This window comes from Phyllostomus hastatus, unplaced genomic scaffold (assembly GCF_019186645.2).
Source record: "Phyllostomus hastatus isolate PE091 unplaced genomic scaffold, TTU_PhHast_1.1 phas_contig_113, whole genome shotgun sequence".
NCBI classification, from domain to species: domain Eukaryota; kingdom Metazoa; phylum Chordata; class Mammalia; order Chiroptera; family Phyllostomidae; genus Phyllostomus; species Phyllostomus hastatus.
This window is the reverse complement of record NW_025333530.1, coordinates 3,089,283-3,107,810: the sequence shown is the minus strand read 5'-3', so window position 1 is coordinate 3,107,810 and position 18,528 is coordinate 3,089,283. Positions and strand designations below refer to the sequence as shown.

The window sequence follows — 18,528 nt, the reverse complement described above, 5'->3', positions numbered from 1 at the left end:
TTTTTTGGTGCTATTTCTTTAAAAAATGACATTGGAATTTTGATGGCGATTGTGTTAAATTCAAAATACTGCTTTGGGTAATATGGCCATTTTAACCATATAGTTCCTTCACATCCTTTGTTAAGTTTATTTCTAGATAATTTTATTCTTTTGCTTGCAATTGCAAAAGTTTCATTGGCTTTTAAGTGATTTTGACTTTCTTTATATTGATAATTCATGTAGAGAATAATTATTTCAGTAGGTTATAAGCTTCTTATAGGCAGTGACTATATATTTTTTAGTTACTACATAGGGTAGGCATTTTAAAAATACTGAATGAATGAATGAGTCAGAGAAGTAAGGCAGAACCAGGAAAGCGAAGTGCTTAAAATTGGGGAAAAGAAGACTTTTAGGCAAATAATATGGGGTCCAGCAGAAGTAGTAATGCCCAGTTGAGTGTGATTGGTAGGGTAATAATATGGGTATAATAATTTATAGTTTTAATTTGAACATTTCACCTAAAATGTCATATGGTGTGCTTGCATGTGATATTGTTATGTTACAGAAGTACATGCTTATGATTTTGTAATAAAAATTTTTGTAATAAGAAAGGGGCGTTATTTGTGCTGGTCCCTGTATAATAACCAGAATCAAATGCTTTCCAATCAAGTTAGATGATAATTGGTATTTATTAGATTTAGTAACTTGAAAGTCCTTAGGAGATTAACATTAGCGGTAATATAAAGTTAGAAACTGGGTTATAGTGTTTTGCCCATCTCTGTTATGCAGTAAGAGAGTGAACAGAGAGATGGCCTTTAAAACATGACACTTCATTAATTAATGTTTATTACTTAATTAAAAAAGAAAAGTAGTGATAATTTTTACCATCCATTTAATATTGTGTGTGAATATAAGATCAAGAAGAAAATTGAAATGAGAATAATTTGCTTTGTCATGTTTCAACTTGATTTTTAATAAAGTAGTTTACTAATAGTCTTTATGTAGTCCTTTATTAAAACCTTTCCAATAACACTCTTCATCATAGAATAAAGTTTACTCTTATTCCATACCATACTAGGCTAAAAATTTGTAGGAAAAGATTACAGATTGGAAGTGTGTGAGATATAACTTCTTCCGAAGACTCAGGAAAGTGGAAAGCATTTCAGAACTGATAATGAAAAAAATAGAAGTTGTGCGGAGTAGCTGATTTAACAGTTGTGTAGAGTACCTGATTTAAAAAGCTTGTTTTGGCCCTGGCTGGCGTAGCTCAGTGGATTGAGCTCGGGCTGCGAACCAACGTGTCGCAGGTTCTATTCCCAGTCAGGGTACATGCCTGCCAGCAGCCACACATTGATGTTTCTCTCTCTTTCTTTCTCCCTCCCTTCCCTCTCTAAAAATAAATTAATTAAATCTTAAAAAATAAAATAAAATAATTTTTTAAGAAAGCTTGTTTTGTCATTTAGTTGCTTTAGTTCTTATAATTGAGTTTTAGGATTTTTTAAAATTGAAGAAACGTTTATAAAAATGACACCTACTGCATAAGTGATAGACCTTCTCATATAGTGTCTGTTTAAATATTGGTTCTTTATCATCTTAGTTGATCACCTTATTTGAAGTTTGCTTCTATGATTCCTCAAAAAAAACAATAAAGTAAACTTTTGATATTTCCCCCACTTTTTCCCTAAAAAGATTATGATCATATTACGTTATGGTGGGTAATAAAAGTCTAGGAGACTTAAGATAATCTGTAAAATTATGTGAAAGCTAAATCATTTTTATGCTTTTATGTCCTTGTCGTTATTAAATATAAGCCTTCAATACTCTTCAAAGTAGTTTTGAAAGTTATCTCTAAATATTTCCATAGGGTGAAGACCAGCAAGAAGTGGTTCTTGTCAGCACAGATCAGTTGGGAAGAGTTTGGCCTGTGAACACACCAGGAAGAAGCCTGGAATCTAAAGGAGGAAGAAGGAAGAGACAGATGGTATGTGAAACGCACGTCTTTGTTTCTTCAGAATTCCTTTTTTTTTTCCTTGGGGCTTTCTTTTCATCAGACTACTTCAAATTATTTTCTGAAAAATTGCTGCATAATGCAAATATTAGAAGGCAGTAAATTATGTTATGACTTTTATTCTTAGATCCCTTTGCCTTTTATAAAATGGAATGTAATTCACTACAGTTTTCAAAAACCTGTGAACGTTGAATTTTTAAGGCAATTTTAATTTTAATGTATATTTCTTTAACATTTCTAGCTTCCTTTTATATACTTTCCATAGGTTTTATGGAAAACTTTGATCTCCTAGGCCTCTTATCTGTGTTAGCTACTTTGAGACCTGGTGGTAGAATAGCCATGCACAGTGTCTTAATTATGCAGTTGCTATGATTTCTATAAACCTCATTTTCTTTTCCATCTTTCAGCTCTAGCAATTCATTTTTGTCACTACCTTGAGGTTCTTGAGATGGCAAAGACAATGTATTCAGTTTTCCCAAATTAGGGTTTTTTAAAAAAAATTGTAAGATCATACAAGTGATGGTTTAGTCCACAAGAGTTTAGTTCATTCAGTTTTCTGTCAAATGTTTATTATTTGCCTGTTGAGTATCTATGCTACTATCGATAATAATGACCTCATTCAGCAAATAGGCCTGGAAGAGATGGCTCTTCTTCTAATGAAATGTGATAGATTCAGGGTTTGGAGAGGGGATGCGGCAGGAAAACAGGAACGTTTTGAACTGTATGAGATGATAGAATTGACCAGGGACCCATAGTTGCATTGCCAGATCATTGAGGGCTCTTTTAGAATTGCTTGCTACCAAATAGTCTAGGCATAGGAGTGAAGAGGGTAGACACACTTACTCAAGATCGAGGTTTGCTTTTTGAGTGCAGTGAAAGGATAACGGGGCCAGAAATTAAGGACCTGGAGCCAGAGAATGATTGAAGTCATGGAATATGGGATTTAAGCTAGTGAAGACAGGAATAGTTGGGGGAAAATATTGGGAATGTGGTTCCAAAGATTTCAAAGAAATTAAAGAGCAGGTTTTATTTGTATAAGAAAATGTGAAAATAGTATTGGGCGGATTTGATTTGGGAGGAAATAAATAGCACTTTTATTTTTCACAAGTAGGTATGAAACCATCTGGTAGGAAAACACAGGATTGATTTAGTTAAGAATCACAATATCTGCTTTGTTTCTGATAGAGCTGTTCAATTTGGGTTTGCTAATACTTCTCTGTTTTCAACGTGCTTGCTTAATTTCTGGATAACTGCAGACTTCCCTCCATAGTGATAGGGAATTTTTACTTTTACTACAATGAGGAGATGAGTAGAGGGGACAGAAGGGGTACAATTATTCTTTCTTTTCCCCAAAACTCAGAAATCCAATAGTGTCATGCCTCATTCCCCGGGGAAGAGGAAAGGAAAGGGGCAGAAAAGTAGGGAGTGTCACTCTCATGGAAATTCTTCCACATGGAAACAAATAGAATAGGAATTTATAGGAAGGCAAGATTGCAATACATAGTGGGATTCGTACATTTAATATCAGATTTCTAGGTAATTCATTGAAATGCTTCAGAAACTTATGTTTTTACTAAATTAATGTTTGTTTTGTCATAGGCTTCAACCCATGAGGAAAAAGAAAGGGTCAGATACTTTCATGATGATGATAAACTAAGCCTAAATGATTTAGTCAAGAATGAAAAGATGGGAACAGCAGAAAATCAAAACAAACTTTTTATGAGAATGGCATCTAAGGTAAGACATATTCTTAGATACCTTTGGATTTTGAGAAGCTGGTTACTAGTTACTCAATCTAGTATTGATCTACTTTTCAGACAGAGCTGGTTCTTTCTAATCCTGATTAATTTTATTAAATTAAAACCTGGGTAAGACATATTGGGAACATGCATTTTAGAATTGATTTGGTTGGGAAATATATATTTAGGATTTAGTTTGTTTTTAAATATGAACTCTGGTTTAGTTTTTTAATGTGTTCCATGAAAATGTTAATTTTCATCTACCATTTAAAGGAAAATGTTAAGTCAGAGTTTAATGTTGACAGTGTGGTACTGTTAGGTTACCAGTCTGTTTTGTCATAATGTTCCTCCATTTCTTCATAATTATGCCATAAGAGTATATTTGGTATAATATATTATAGGTTATAGAGAAGACATCTTGTAATAATATTGTCTATTTGTATGAAGATTATATTTTTACATGAGAATGCATATTAATACATAAGTATGAGTAGTGGGATGAATTTTTGTTTCAAATAGCATTTTTTGTTGCAGTCTGTTCCATTGCAGTTTATTCCAAACACTACCATTAAAGTTTTTTATAAAAGAGAATTATTTAACTTAGCTCTATAACAAAGTTTTACCCCACTGGAAAAATTCAGCTCACTGCCTGTGTTTGCAAATAAAGTTTTATTGGGATACAACTATGCACATTTGGTTGCATATTCTGTATAATGGCCAGGTGGAATTGTTATGACAGACTTTAGTAGCCTACAAAGCAGGTATTATTTATTATCTGGTCCTTTACAGAAAAAATTTGCCCATCCCTGCTTTATGATACCAGTGTTTACTTTGTGATGGTAGAAATTTGAATTAGGCATCTGAAGGACAGGAGGGACACTTTGTACTGTTCTTTTTTAGACTTTTTAAAAAACTGTGTGAACATATTACCTGTTGAAAAAAATTAACTTAAAACTGGAGTAAAGTTAACCAAGGTACCTGAGTGTGGGTTTGTCTGTGGGAGGGGTAAAGCAATTTTGGGTTTCAATAGAAATGGTCATTCTTCCCATCACCAAAAAGTGTGTCGGATCTTAAGGTTAGCACATTAGAATCATTTTACTTTTCTTTATTTTTGGGGAAATACTAGAAATTGCCTTGGGTCTGGAAATTTAATGCAGAAATAAAGACATTTTTATAAATGTCTTCTCAGAAATGGGACAGATCACTTAATGTAGAAGTTGGAATTAAATATAGTTTTAGTAATCTTATCATAGTCCACTTAGGTTTATACACAAGATAAAAACTTGTTATGAACTGTAATAGTCATTTATGGATTCAACAGTGGTCAAGTTTATACACAAGATAAAAACTTGTTAAAAATTGTAATAGTCATTTATGGATTCAGCCTAATTTGTGCTGTATGTAGAGAAGTGGTCAGGTCAGAGTTATTCCCATTAAAGAATAATACAGAAAATGAACAAATACATGATATAACATATTATATAACATAAATAATGTATCACCAAGTAGAATTTTTTTTAGGGAGTAAAGCAAAATGAACATAGGGTGGTATCTTCCATAGAGTGTTGATTGAAGGCCTTTGGGAGGTGATATTTCAGCAGACTCTGAACAAAGTGAGGGAGTGGTCCATGTGACTATCTAGGGGAAGACTATTCATGCAGAAGAAACAGGGAATGCAATGTATCTGAAGCAGAGATAAGCGTCAAGAGCATTAAAAGACAGCAAGATGACACATGCAACTGGTAGTAGGGGAAAGGGAAGTAGAAGATGAGATGGGAGACATACTAGGAGGCAGATCATGTAATGTCAAACAGGCTGTTGGCATAAGGACTTTCATTTTTGTTTAAATGATGGGAAGCCTTTTGAAGATATTTTACCAGGACCGTGGCATGATCTGGTTTATGTTTTATAGTTGTCCCGCAGATCTCGTATATTCTGGGGTTTTTTTCCGGTCTTTTTTTCTCTCTGCTTTTCATTTGTGGAAGTTTATATTGCCCCATCCTCATACTCAGAGATTCTTTCCTCTGCTGTGTCCAGTCTACTAATAAACCCATCAAAGGCATACTTCATTTCTTTTCCAGTATTTTTTTATCTGTAACTTTCTGTTCTTTCTGAAAATTTCCCATCTTTCTGCTTACATTATGCATCTGCTCTTGGTGAGCCTGTGTCCCTGGAGCATCTACTTCACCAGTATTTCTCACTGTTTTCCAAGCTTAGTTGAGATAGAATGGTTAGAGGAGGCTGAAGTTCTACAGGTAGGTTAGGCTCTGATAAAACCCTAGCGAGCTAAGCTCCAGTAAAATAGTTTTTACTGAGGGCAGACCTTGCTAAGAAGAACAGAATGTTCTGGTATATTTTAAAATGGTTCCTCTTTTCTGGGAAGCAGGAGTGGATTTTTTCCTAATCATTACTGAGGACCTGGTAGAGCTCCTAGAGGTAAAATTTACAAAAGCATGGGGTGGAGGGCCCTGTGACTGAGTTCTCTGGGAAGTTTTTAATTCTCAGGCTTGTCCACACTGAGACTCCAGTAGTTGGACAGTTACCCTGGCACTGCTTCCTGCAGAACCACTGGGTTCTCCACAGATGAACTGGGACTCTTTGTACCCACCTTCCTGTCTCTCCAACTTTGGGGGCAGCCACTTTCCTGATGGGACTTAAGAAATTATGAATGATGAAAGTCTGAAGACTGAGCCCTGGAACACTCTCTGGAAGAGGAGAAAAAGGACTTAACAAATGAGATTGAGAAAGGAAGGGAGGTTGTGGTATTTCAGAAGCCAGAGGAGATAGCAAGGAGGTGTTGAATAACTGTCAGCTGCTTGTGAGAGGTAAAATGCATCCATATTGGTAAAGAAGAAATAACATTTTCTCTGCTGTTGTTATAATCTTGTATGTGGAAAAAACTAAAGACTTTACCAAAAAGGTGTTAAAACTAGTAAATGATTGAATAAAATTTCAGGACACAAACTCAACATACAAAAGTCAGTTGCATTTGTAGATACTAACAGTGAACTATCTGGAGAAGAAATAAAACAATCCCATTTACAATAACATGAAGAACAATAAAATACTTAGGAGTAAACTTAATGAGGAAGTGAATGATCTATACACTAAAAACTGTAAGACATTGATAAAAGAAACTGAAGACAGAAAGAAATAGATACTCCACATGCATGGATTGGAAGAGTTAATACTGGTAAAATCTCCAGACTACCCAAAGCCTTCTGTAGATTGAATGCAATAACAAAATTCCATTCGCACTTTTACAGACATAGTAAAAACAATTCTAAAATTTGTATGAAACTGCAAAAGACCCTGAATAGCCAAAGAAATCTTGGGAAAGAAGAAAGCTGGAGGCATCACACTTTCTGATTTTAAACTCTAATACAAAATTATAGTAATCAAAACAGCATGGCATTGGCATAAAACAGACAGACAGAGCAGTGGAACAGAATTGAGAAACTAGAAGTAAATATCTGTAACCCATATATGGTCAACTAATATTTGACAGTGGAGCCAAGAATACTGAATGGGGAAAGGTAATCTCAGCAAATGATTTTGGGAAAATGATGCCCATATGTAAAAGAATGAAATTGGACATCTATCTTATACTTATTACAGAAACTAACTTGAGCCCTGGCTGGTGTAGCTCAGTGGATTGAGTGCCAGCCTGCGAACCAAAGGGTGGCTTGTTGGATTCCCAGTCAGGGCACATGCCTGGTTTGTGGGCCAGGTCCCCAGTAGGGAGCATGCAAGAGGCAACCACATTTTGATGTTTCCCTCTCTTTCTCCTTCCATTCCCCTCTCTCTAAAAATAAATAAATAAAATCTTTAAAAAAATTAACTTGAAATGGATTAAGGACTTAAATGTAAGACCTGAAACCGTAAAACTCCTAAAAGAAAACAGGGGAAAAGCTCCTTGATGTCTGTTTGACAATGAATTTTTCTATATGACACCAAAAGTGCAAGCAGCAAAAACAAAAGTCAACAAGTTTGACTACATCAAACAAAAAAGTGTCTGCACAGCAAAAGAAACTCAACAAAATGTAAAGGAAATCTACTGAATTGGAGAAAATGTTTTCAAACTGTCTCTCTGATGAAGGATTAATGTCCAAAATACATAAAGGACTCATCCAACTCAATAGCAAAAAAACAAATAATCCATTTTAAAATAGGCAGAGGTATGGAATAAACAAATTTTTATAAAGATGTCTTAAAAATGTCTAACAAGGACATGAAAAGGCATTCAACATCACTAATCATCAGGGAAATACAAATCAAAACCAGGAAGAGGTATCATCTCATACCTGTTAGAATGCTGTTATCAAAAAAGAGAAGAGATAAATGCTGCTGAGGATATGGAGAAAAAGGAACTCTGTGCACTGTTGGTGTGAATTTAAACTGGTGCAACTGCTGAGGAAAACAGTATGGAGACTCCTCAAAAAATTAGAAATAGAACTACCACATGATCTGTCAGTTCCACTTCTGGGTATATGTACAGAGAAGATAACATCTGCAGCTCCATATTAACTGCAGCATTTTTCACAGTAGCCCAGGCGTGCAAATAACCTGAGTGTCCACCAACAAAGAAATGGATAAAGAAAATGTGTATCTATATACATATATATAGCTACACATATGTGTTTATGTACATACAGACCTTGAAGGCATTATGGTAAGTGAAATGAGTCAGACAGCAAAAGACAAATAGTATGTGATTTCACACATATTTGGAATCTAAAAACACCACACCCATAGAAGTGGAGTAGAGTGGTGGTTGCTGGGGCTGAGAAGGGAGGGAAGAGAGTAGATGCTGGATAAAAGGTATAACCTTTCAGTTATAAGCTGAATGTGTTAAGGGGATCTAATGTACAGCATAGGCACTATGGTTGACAGTACTATATTGTATACTTGAAAGTTGCTGTGAGAGTAGAGTTTTAATTGTCTTAAAGCAACAACAATTATAAAATGGTAATTATATAATGTAAAGGATATGTTAATGAATCCTTTTGTAATAAACATTTTACAGTATGTACATGTCAGATCATCACATTGCACATCTTAAACTTACACAATGTTATATGTCAATTATATCTCAGTACAGCTAGAAAAACTTTTTATCAATGGTGTTTGATCCTTAAAAGTTTCATTCCAGTCTATGTTAGCTACAACGGAAATTTTTGACTTAGAAAATTATGTCCTAATTCTATAAAATGACATTTTGGATTAAATACTCACGTGAAATCACCCTTAGTAAGTGGATTTATAAGAATTCTCCCTAGTATAGATAGTAGGCACTCATTAAATATTTTTCCTATCTTCCATTCAGTTTTTACACTATTCATAAATAAATACTTCTTTTTAAATGATTTAGATATTGGCTGATAATTGGCAGAAATTAGCTAGAACTGATAGCAGTAAGTAAACCTACAAACTGGACAAACTTTTGAGTATGTAACTGATACACATAAAATTCAGATTTTAAGAAAGCATTGATTGACCAATTTCTGTATTGTTGAATTTGTACTAGTGCTATAAAGATTTTGAAAAGCATGTTGTTTTATTCTGAGCAAATTATTTCCTATGTATTATTTAGTGGAGTAATTAATTCTGTTGAAGCAGCTAAGGCAGTGAAGTGCCTTCCTACTGTGCCCTCCTGCAGTCAGTTGTTTTAACGTTATTCTCTTTTTTGGCTAAAGATTGATTTGTATGTGATAACAAAAGGAAGAGCGTTGGCTTGAATCATTTTAGGTAATTTCTTATAGAAAAGGATAAACTTTTATTTTTAAATACAAAAAGTAATGCCTCTCCCTACCTTCTATGTGGTAGAACTAATGGAATTACAGATTACTATAGAAGAAATGTTGACTTGGCATTGTGATTTTTGTTCATCATGGCTAATAATTAACCACGGTATAGTAGCAATTTTTTTGTATTTTTAATAATTAGAATCAGCTATGCTAAATATTTGAAGTAATGCTAAAAGTTTATCAAGTTATTTGGAATATTGAACATTTCTGTTAAATATTGTGCTTAATCTCTTCACTGTTAAAATTTTATGAACTAATGTAGCTGTTATTAAATGTTTAGAGATAGTAATATCATTGGTGTATAACTTAGATATGTTAAGTATTTTCTTGAAGACACCACAAGAACTCATTACCCTATGCTTCTTTTATTAGTTAAAAGGAGTTGGTCTAGGGTAGAGATTGGCATGCTTTTCCCTAAATGGTTAGATAGTAAATATTTTCAGCCTTTTGTTGCAACTACTAGCTCTGCTCTTGTGGCATAAAAGCAGCTGTAGGCAGTATATAAATGAGTCATGAGGCTATATTCCAATAAAACTTTATTTACATAAAAACAGATGGCTGTCCTGATTTGGCCTGTGCACCATGGTCTGTCCATCTTTGGCATAGAATATCCAAATGTTACATATTTTTTATGGCAGATGTCTTTGAATTTGGGTGATTGCTTTACTAAGTAGTTACTATGAAAATTGATCTTAAGAGACTTTGGGAGGTAACCCAAGTCAGGAATAGGTGATATAAATCAAGTTCCTGTTTATTTGTTTATTCAATCAACAAATGTTAATTGATTGCCTTCAGTGTGTGAGATGTTCTACCAGGGAGGGGATTCATAGCACCACAGAGAGACATGATCCTTGCCTTTAGGGAGCTTGTGGGCTAGTGAGGAAAAAGAAGCATTCAATAAATAATTATGAGACATGAATCCAGTAACTATGGATGTGAAAATGACTGTCAAAGACAAGTACAAAGTCTTCTGAGAGCAACACCAGGGTATCCTGACCTAAACTGGGAAGAAGGAAATATTTCTGGTTTTACAGAAAATTTGATACTACTAATGGTTCATATTCAATTCTGTCCTTTTGTATTATATATATTTATTTCATTTTTACTGTCCATTCTTTTTTTATAATTCTGAAGTTCAGATTATGTTCACTTTGCAGGTTTTTTTTACCATTAAATTTTTAATAGGATCTCTTTCTTATGATCAGGTTAACAAAGCTGACTCATGTCAAATATAAACTGGATTATATTTTTATTTTTGGATAGGATAATTATGGTTGGTGATTTTTTAATCCTTCCTATATTTTTTCTGAATATCTACAACATGATTAGTGAAAAGGAATAATAAAAATATATACCAACAAAAAAGAATACGCGCATCTGTTATCATATAGTATGTATGTAACTTAGAGTATGGACGACTGTGTTTATTATGATTTCTTAGAAGAAAATAAGAACAGAGTAACTTTTTGGAAGTATCTTCCTTCAAAATCGTAAAACTAAAGAACATATAATTCTAGAAAGGTACTTTACTAATCTTGCTTTAACTTTCCACATTTTACCGATGATGAAATGAAGACTCAAAGAGAATTAAATGGCTTATGCAAAGCTAAGTAACTTTTCCAAGTTTGCATAGCTAATAAGTTGCAAAAGCCAGTACCAGAAGCCTCAACCTTTAACTCCCAGTCCAGCATTTTTTCATTAAACAGTACTGCCTTTCAAATGACTCAGGTTAATGGATAGTTGTTGATTGTTGCCCAAATTTAATTGTCTTTGTACAATTTCCATGTGTCATTTGTTGGTATTTGGGAATAAGGGGTGTGTGCTTTGCTCTTTCTTAAAATACATTCTATTGACTCCAACATTCTTTAAATATAAACTCTTCCATTTAAAATTTACGACGTCAGTGTTTCCTTGGCAACGTAAACTTAGGCACATCTTCATGAGATCTATATACATCTTTTCTCATTTAATTTTGTTAGCACTGTGGGCAGTAATTTCTTACTTTTTGTACTGGTAGTGTGATAAAAATGGACTGCAGGGGAGGGAAAATGGAAGGTACAAGAAAAGAATAGGAAAGAGAAAGACTCAAAGTAATTAGGGTTTTACCTTAAATTGTAAGAAAAGATTTTATTTTCTAGAAAAGATGTTTCTGTTTTTGTTTTCATTTCAGTTTTACTTTTCTGAATTTGTGACACTCAATGCTTGGTATATTTTCTGATGGAAGTAGTCTTTAAAATACAAAGTACATATTTCCATAATATATACTAGAACCTAAATCCTTTATGTTTTATTTTTCCATGAAAAATAATACAATAATTAATAAGTAATAATGCAAGAATAAACTCACAACTGTAAACCTCTCTTTGCCCACCTTGTATATTTTCCTGTGATCATAATCCTTCTGGAACAGATTCTCAGCAGTGGCATTATTGATATTTTGGGCTGACCGACTCTGCTGTGGGAGGACTGTTTGTTTACTATAGAATGTTTAGCAGCATCCCTGCCCTCTACTCAGTAGATGCCAGTAGCATCCACACCCACCCGATATTGTGAGAGCTGAAAATGTCTCCAGATATTGCCACATGTCCCCTGCTAAGAGAGTCACTCCCCGTTAAGAATACTACTCTAGGAGAGAATAGTAACTACTGCTTTTTGAGGGCTTGCTATATATCGGGCTGTTTATATACACTGATGCTTAGAATTATCTGACAGCCTTGGTATCATTAACCCCATTTAAAAAACAGAAACTGATGCTCAGAGATACTCAGTATGCTGCCTGTGGTCCCCTATCCCTTTCCTGAACCTGGTTCATTTTCAAAGTTTTTCCTGTATCAGTAGGTGATATTACTATTTAACCTGGATCAGAAAGTTAGGATTTATCAGTGACTCCTCTCTCCCCCTCATTTTCCACATCAAATCTGTCACCAAGCTTGTCCCCCACCCCTACTCCTAATCACTCTGCTTCTCTTCATTCTCAGTGCTGTACCACGTGTATGAAAATAGCCCTGTAATTGGTTTGTTGGCATTTCTTACCTTTTTCCGGGTCCTTTTTAACTCTAGCTTACTGAAGGCAGCATAATCCCCCACCCCCACCCCAAATTTGTATCTGATACTTTGGCCTCTATGTTAAGACATTTCAGATGGCATTTGGCTGCTATTAGGTTAAAGACCAGATTTTTAAACATGAGCTAACAAGACTTTGAATGATCTGCTCTTTGCCTCTCTAGCCTCATCTTGAGTCTTGTTTGCTTTGCTTTGCTTTTTTGGTTCCAGCCATGCTGATTTTCACTGGGTCCCTCAAATGTGCTTTCCCCTCTGTTGCCACGGACTCTTTGCTTGTGATGTCTCTGCTGTCCTTTACCACCTTCCATTTAGTTGGCTCTTCGTGTTCATGCGTACTCTTTCAGGGAAGCTTCTTTCACCTGTGTCGGTTCCCTCTATTAGGATTTCAGATTGCCATTGTAGCTTCAGTTTGACTTTTCTACTAAGCAACTCTTTAGTTAATGTCTATCTTTCCCACTGCTATATAAATTCTATATTTTGGAGATTATGTTTGTTTTGTTCACCATTGTATCCTAGCTGTCTATTAGAGTCCTTAGCACATAAGAGCATTCAGTATTTGTTGCCCAGAATCACATACTTGAGACTTGAAGTTGAGTGCAAAAATACCTTTTTCACTGCTATATTTCATAGAAAATTCTGATATTTTCTGTTTTTCTCAATAATGCCTGTTTTGATTTCCAACAATATTATATTAAAAACAAGCACAGTCTCTCATCTCTGATCATTGTTGGCCATCTTACTGTCAACCTTTTCTACATTTCTAAAAATTTCGAAGTGGTCATACCACTGAACTGCAGAGAAATAGTTTAAGTTTTATCAGATAGAAGAGGTATGGCTATGGGGATAGTTAGATAATGGGACAACTTTCCTGGAATGTGTGGGTAATTTGTAGGACACAGAATCAAGAATTGAACGTATGTTTTTAAATTTCAAAATAGTGATATGTTTGAAAGCTCAAACACTTAACAAATAGCATGATGAGAATATGTTAACTATTAAGCTGCATGAAAAAAACTAGTAAAAGTTTAATAGCACCTTTTTAAAAAATAAACATTTGTTTGTAACCTATACATTCATTTGAACATCTAATACATGGAATTACATATCAGCCAATAATACTACTTTGGAGAATATTCTTGAGTTCTACCCCTAATACCAATTATACTTGCTGGATTAATATACATGACTCAATAAAGCCATAGATGGAAACACTGCAAAAGTAAACTTAAAATTATACAATACCAATTTTAAAAGATGTGAACAAACCTTTTGGAATAGTTCTCTTAAAGGTGTTGTACATAAATGTTAAATTATACAGCAAAACAAGGATGAGAGGGATTATTTATAATGTTCTTAGGTCTTTTAGACACAGAAAGATCCTAACAAAAAACACTGCCAGTTATTTGTAAAAGCGAACGTTAAAGTTTATTTTTATTTCTGTAGATAATAAGAGATTGTAAAATTAAAAACTGCCCTGATTTTGCTTTTTGATTGGTCAGATCTCTTACGCTACTTATGGCATCAGAAATACCAACTTTAATGTTCTGTATTTAAGATGAGGTTTTCTTAATTCTGTGATTCAACATCAGCGATTCCTTCTCTTGGGCGTGATAATTTGTTTGCGTGTGATTGTATTTTTTCTTCCATGAAGAAAACAATCACTTATGAAAGAGTGACTCATTCTTGTGCCATAAAAACTTACATTTCTAACAAGTTAGCTTTAATTCTCATATGTTTTGTGAGGAGCAAAGATAATAAGTAAGAAATCAACTTCAGGATTTAATCATCTGGAAGTAAATGATTTGTTATGTTACCTCATCAGATTTTAATAGGATTTATTAGAATTCCATTTTTTAAAAAACAGACTTTGATAGTACCTAAAATTATGTGTGGTCCATTTGGCATGCTACTTAGCTGCTGACTTTCTAGCATGCAGAGGTACATGATTTAACAGGAGAGCAATTTTTAGAAAGAGTTTTTCAGCTGAGAGTTGCTATGTATTTCATTTGAGATTTTTATCTCAACTAAAACTTAAACTTAATGGTTATTTAATTGTCAGCAAATAGTGCATCAAAAGATTGACTTTCTTGTATGCTTACTTGTATTCATAACTGGAACATGGGATATGACCATTTTAGTCATTTCATAAAGCCGATACTTGACAATTAATATTCATCAATAAAGTAGTTGATAATGATGCTGGTTCTTTATGAACTATGAGGGTTTGAATTATGTATTAGAAAGTTACGGAATATGGTACTTCATATAGTAAGAATGTGGCAGGTGAAGACCAAAATCACAACTCAAGTTATGTTCTCTTAATGCATCATTTGCTCTTATTTATCTTTGCCAGTGGCTTTAGTTCCACTTGGAAAAATAATTCCTTGTTAGTCTTTGGGTTTTAAATAATTTTAAAAAATGTATGGAATCATTTCCTTATTTTATCCCTCCAATAAATTATAGTGAATATTTCAGTATCATAATGTTACAATATATAAATGGTAATTGGTAGTAGGAGAAACAGGAGTCATAAAGTTGCTACTAGATAAAATGTCATTATAGACCAGAGAATAAAACAGGGATGTGAATTTTTTCCCCATGATATGTCATGGATTTAAAATATAGCATTTCGTTCCCTGACTAGGTGGCCCAGGTGGTTGAAGTGTCATCCTGAACACCGAAAGGCTGTGGGTTTGATCCCCAGTCAGGGCACACACCTAGGCTACAGGTTCCATCCCTGGTCAGGACACATTCCTCCCAGTCAGTGTTCCTCCCCCACATCTCTCTCTCTCAATCTCTCTCTTTAAAATCAGTAAATATATCGTCAGGTGAGTATTAAAATGCAGCATTTTGGTTTCTTCCCTTGATGCTAATCAAATGTTAATAGATTGTAGGCTAGCTTTTTAAAATTTCTGCTCTAAATATAACAACTGTTTATTGATAACTTGGAGAAGGTACCTTAGGAGCCCTATTTTTTATTACTCTTTTTATTACTGTATAATGCGCACTTTTTGCCCAAATTTTTGAGGGAAAAATAAGAGTGCCCATTATACATGGGTACTACCTGAAATAACTTGTATCTGTTCTTGTTTTTTGTAATTATTTGTTACATAAAATTCCTTGTACCATAATATATTTTAAAAAATGCTAAAATTCCTTTATAATGCAAAAAAACAAGTTATCTAAATATAAATGAATAAAAATTGAATTAAAAAATTAAAAGATTTTTTTTCCTGAAAGTTTGGGCCTAAAACATGGCTGTGGATTTTACACGGCAAAATATAGTGTATATAGTGCTAATGTACTGGTTATCCAGTTTTTGACAAAATGTATAATCAAAGCAGCAAATTAAAAGTGGGGAAACAGACTACTACAAGAAATGCTTGCAGCAATGGAAACTGACAGCTGAGTCAATATTGAGAGCAAAGAATAAGATGGAAAAATGGAGGGAAATAACTAACAAACCACGCACATCTTAGTTGATAGATCCCTCATAGAAGCAGCCAGCCTTCCAGAGGGCAGTTCTGGAGTTATGACGCATTATAGTAATTGTCCCAATCACTATCCTGTATAGCTAGGGAAAGATTTACATTTCCATATACTATGCTTTAAAAGGCAGGAAGGTTTATAACATTGGGAACATTTCCTTTCAAAATAAAATAAGAAATGTTTTTATACTTAAATGGTAATCCATTAGCTATTTGGAAATTTGGCCATTCAGAAAGACTTACTCTACCAGTTCACAGTAACAGTTGTGTTATAAACATCAGTCATAATTTGACATCTCCCACGTTTTTACCAATTATGAGTCACCATTAATAAAATCCTGACTTCTCTTCCCTTGAAAATATATTTGAGGTTTAGCTCTTGACTGTGATATGTATTACAAAGGAATGTTTAACAGAATATTCTTTAACATGCTTAAATACTTAAATTCTGATTTGGAGGAGTTGCTGGCAAGGGAAAGAAAGAGCAGTAATAAAGGAAAAGAGGGAGAAGTTAAGAGTAGTATGTCTGAGCAGACTAGAGAGAGTCAAATCCCATCCAGAGTATGTAGAGGGGTTAGGCTTCAGTGGCAGGATTAGTTTAATAAGAGCACATGCCCTTCCATTATAGCAGGAGGGAGGAAGTACAAGCCCTGTGTTTGGATGGTTTGCAGGTTTAGTGTGGTAGGAAGATGAGGAAAATCTTTTCTCATTTTAATTCTTGAGGCCATCTACTGAGAGTGAGAGGGGAATTGGAGGAGTGCCCAAAGTTTAATGGTGGTCTTCTGTAGTAGCCACTGTGGCAAATGGCAGGTTTTCTGTGTTGAAGAGCCAGTTCAGCTTATGAGTTTATAGTGGAATTTTTAGCAAAATTTAGTGACTTTTCTGTAATAACATACATAGGACCAGAGTATGAAGATGATTGACTGCATTCAGAATAGACTATAGTAGTATTGGATTTGGTCATTAGGAATAGTAGACAGAAGCAGAGGAGTGGTTTTGCTTTATTTTCAACCATCATATTATACAACTGACATTTGAAATGTCTGAATTTTAATAGTGTTAAATATTGTTTTTGAACAGTGGTTAAGGATATTAAAAATAATTATTCCTGGAATATTCTTGAAAAAAATGTTGTACAAGCAGAGCCCTTGAACAAAAGCAGCTTGTTACTGCTATTTTTAGAAGGTTCAGTCTGCATCAGTCACCTTTCTGTACAGAAACAGAGCTATAAGAGATGCACAGACACGGGTTTCTTACAGGGATTTGACCTTAAGAAATTATGGGAGCTGGTTAAGCAGTCTCTTGAAGGCTTTTGTGTTTGTTTCTGATGTGGGAGCTTGAAGTCCAGAAGGCAGGGACTTTGGAGGGAAAAGTGAATGTAAAAAGGAGGAGAACAAGTTGGAATCCACAAGCATGATCTGGAACTGCCGAGGACAGACAGAAACACGTGTCGGTTCTTACTGCCTCTGACCTTGGTGGTATGGATATTCTATAACCCAGGCCAGGAGCTAAATGCACACAGCTGGCCTAAAAGTTGGAGAAGCTGAAGGAGGATGGAAGGAAAGGTAGAGAGAGCAGTTGCAGGTGCAGCTGCTGCCTTATAGCAAGAGGTAACCTGCAGCAAAGTGACAGTGTATGCAGTGTTGCTGCTTCATTTCTTTTCTCCAAGCCTCTTAGAAGAATTTCTTTTGTTGCCTGCCCTAACCATAACACAGATAAGGGAATTCTGGTAAATGTATGACAGATGAGTCAAACTGACAGTGTCCACAACCCATGCCTTGTTACCTTGGTACATCTCCTTAAACTATATTTAATTTCCAAATAAAGAAAAGAACAAAGTCATGTTTGTAACATGTTATAACTATTCCATAAACAACCAAAAGCTTTTCAACCCTTTTCCCAGAATAGAATACAAAGATACTATTAATATATTTGTGTTAGACAGTAAGGGGATAAGAGGAGAAGAAAAGGAATGGTTAATATTTACATGTATATTTACATATACACATTTGTATAAAATATTGAAAGGCTATTATAACTATTATAGTATTAATTTCTGAAACTGGTTATGTGGTTTTAGCAGAATGATGGGGAATGTGGTGAGTTAAATGGGCTGGATCATTAACTGGTGGTTATTTGATCTCTTTTCCTCCCACAGTTTTTTTTGCTTCCCTCCTCCCAGAGTTAATGCATTCTCCACAATCTATTAACAATTTGTCCATTAAAAAAATGTTTTTTTAAAAAATGTTGATTATTGTTGCCAAATATAGGAAGATGGTGTGGGAGGAGGGAATTACAGTTTTTGTCCTTGGATAGACAAGTATCATTTTATTTCAGTTGTGTTGCAGTATCCTTCAGATGTAATTGGCAAGACTGTACCCTATTTAATTCAAACACTATGAATAAGTCAGAAAGTTTGGCAGTATCTATGAACATAGATATAA

At 34.4% G+C, this 18,528-nt stretch overlaps 1 protein-coding gene across 2 annotated transcripts in view; it reads left to right on the top strand.

Annotated features, from left to right (window-relative positions):
- The window catches only part of CWF19L2 (CWF19 like cell cycle control factor 2), a 97,680-nt gene that overhangs the window by 53,064 nt on the left and 26,088 nt on the right, over positions 1–18,528 (top strand). For both annotated transcript variants that reach the window (XM_045840604.1, XM_045840596.1), the window contains exons 11-12: positions 1,844–1,960; positions 3,587–3,724. In XM_045840604.1, the coding sequence (XP_045696560.1) occupies positions 1,844–1,960; positions 3,587–3,724 (255 nt within the window). The remainder of the gene's footprint in view (positions 1–1,843; positions 1,961–3,586; positions 3,725–18,528) is intronic.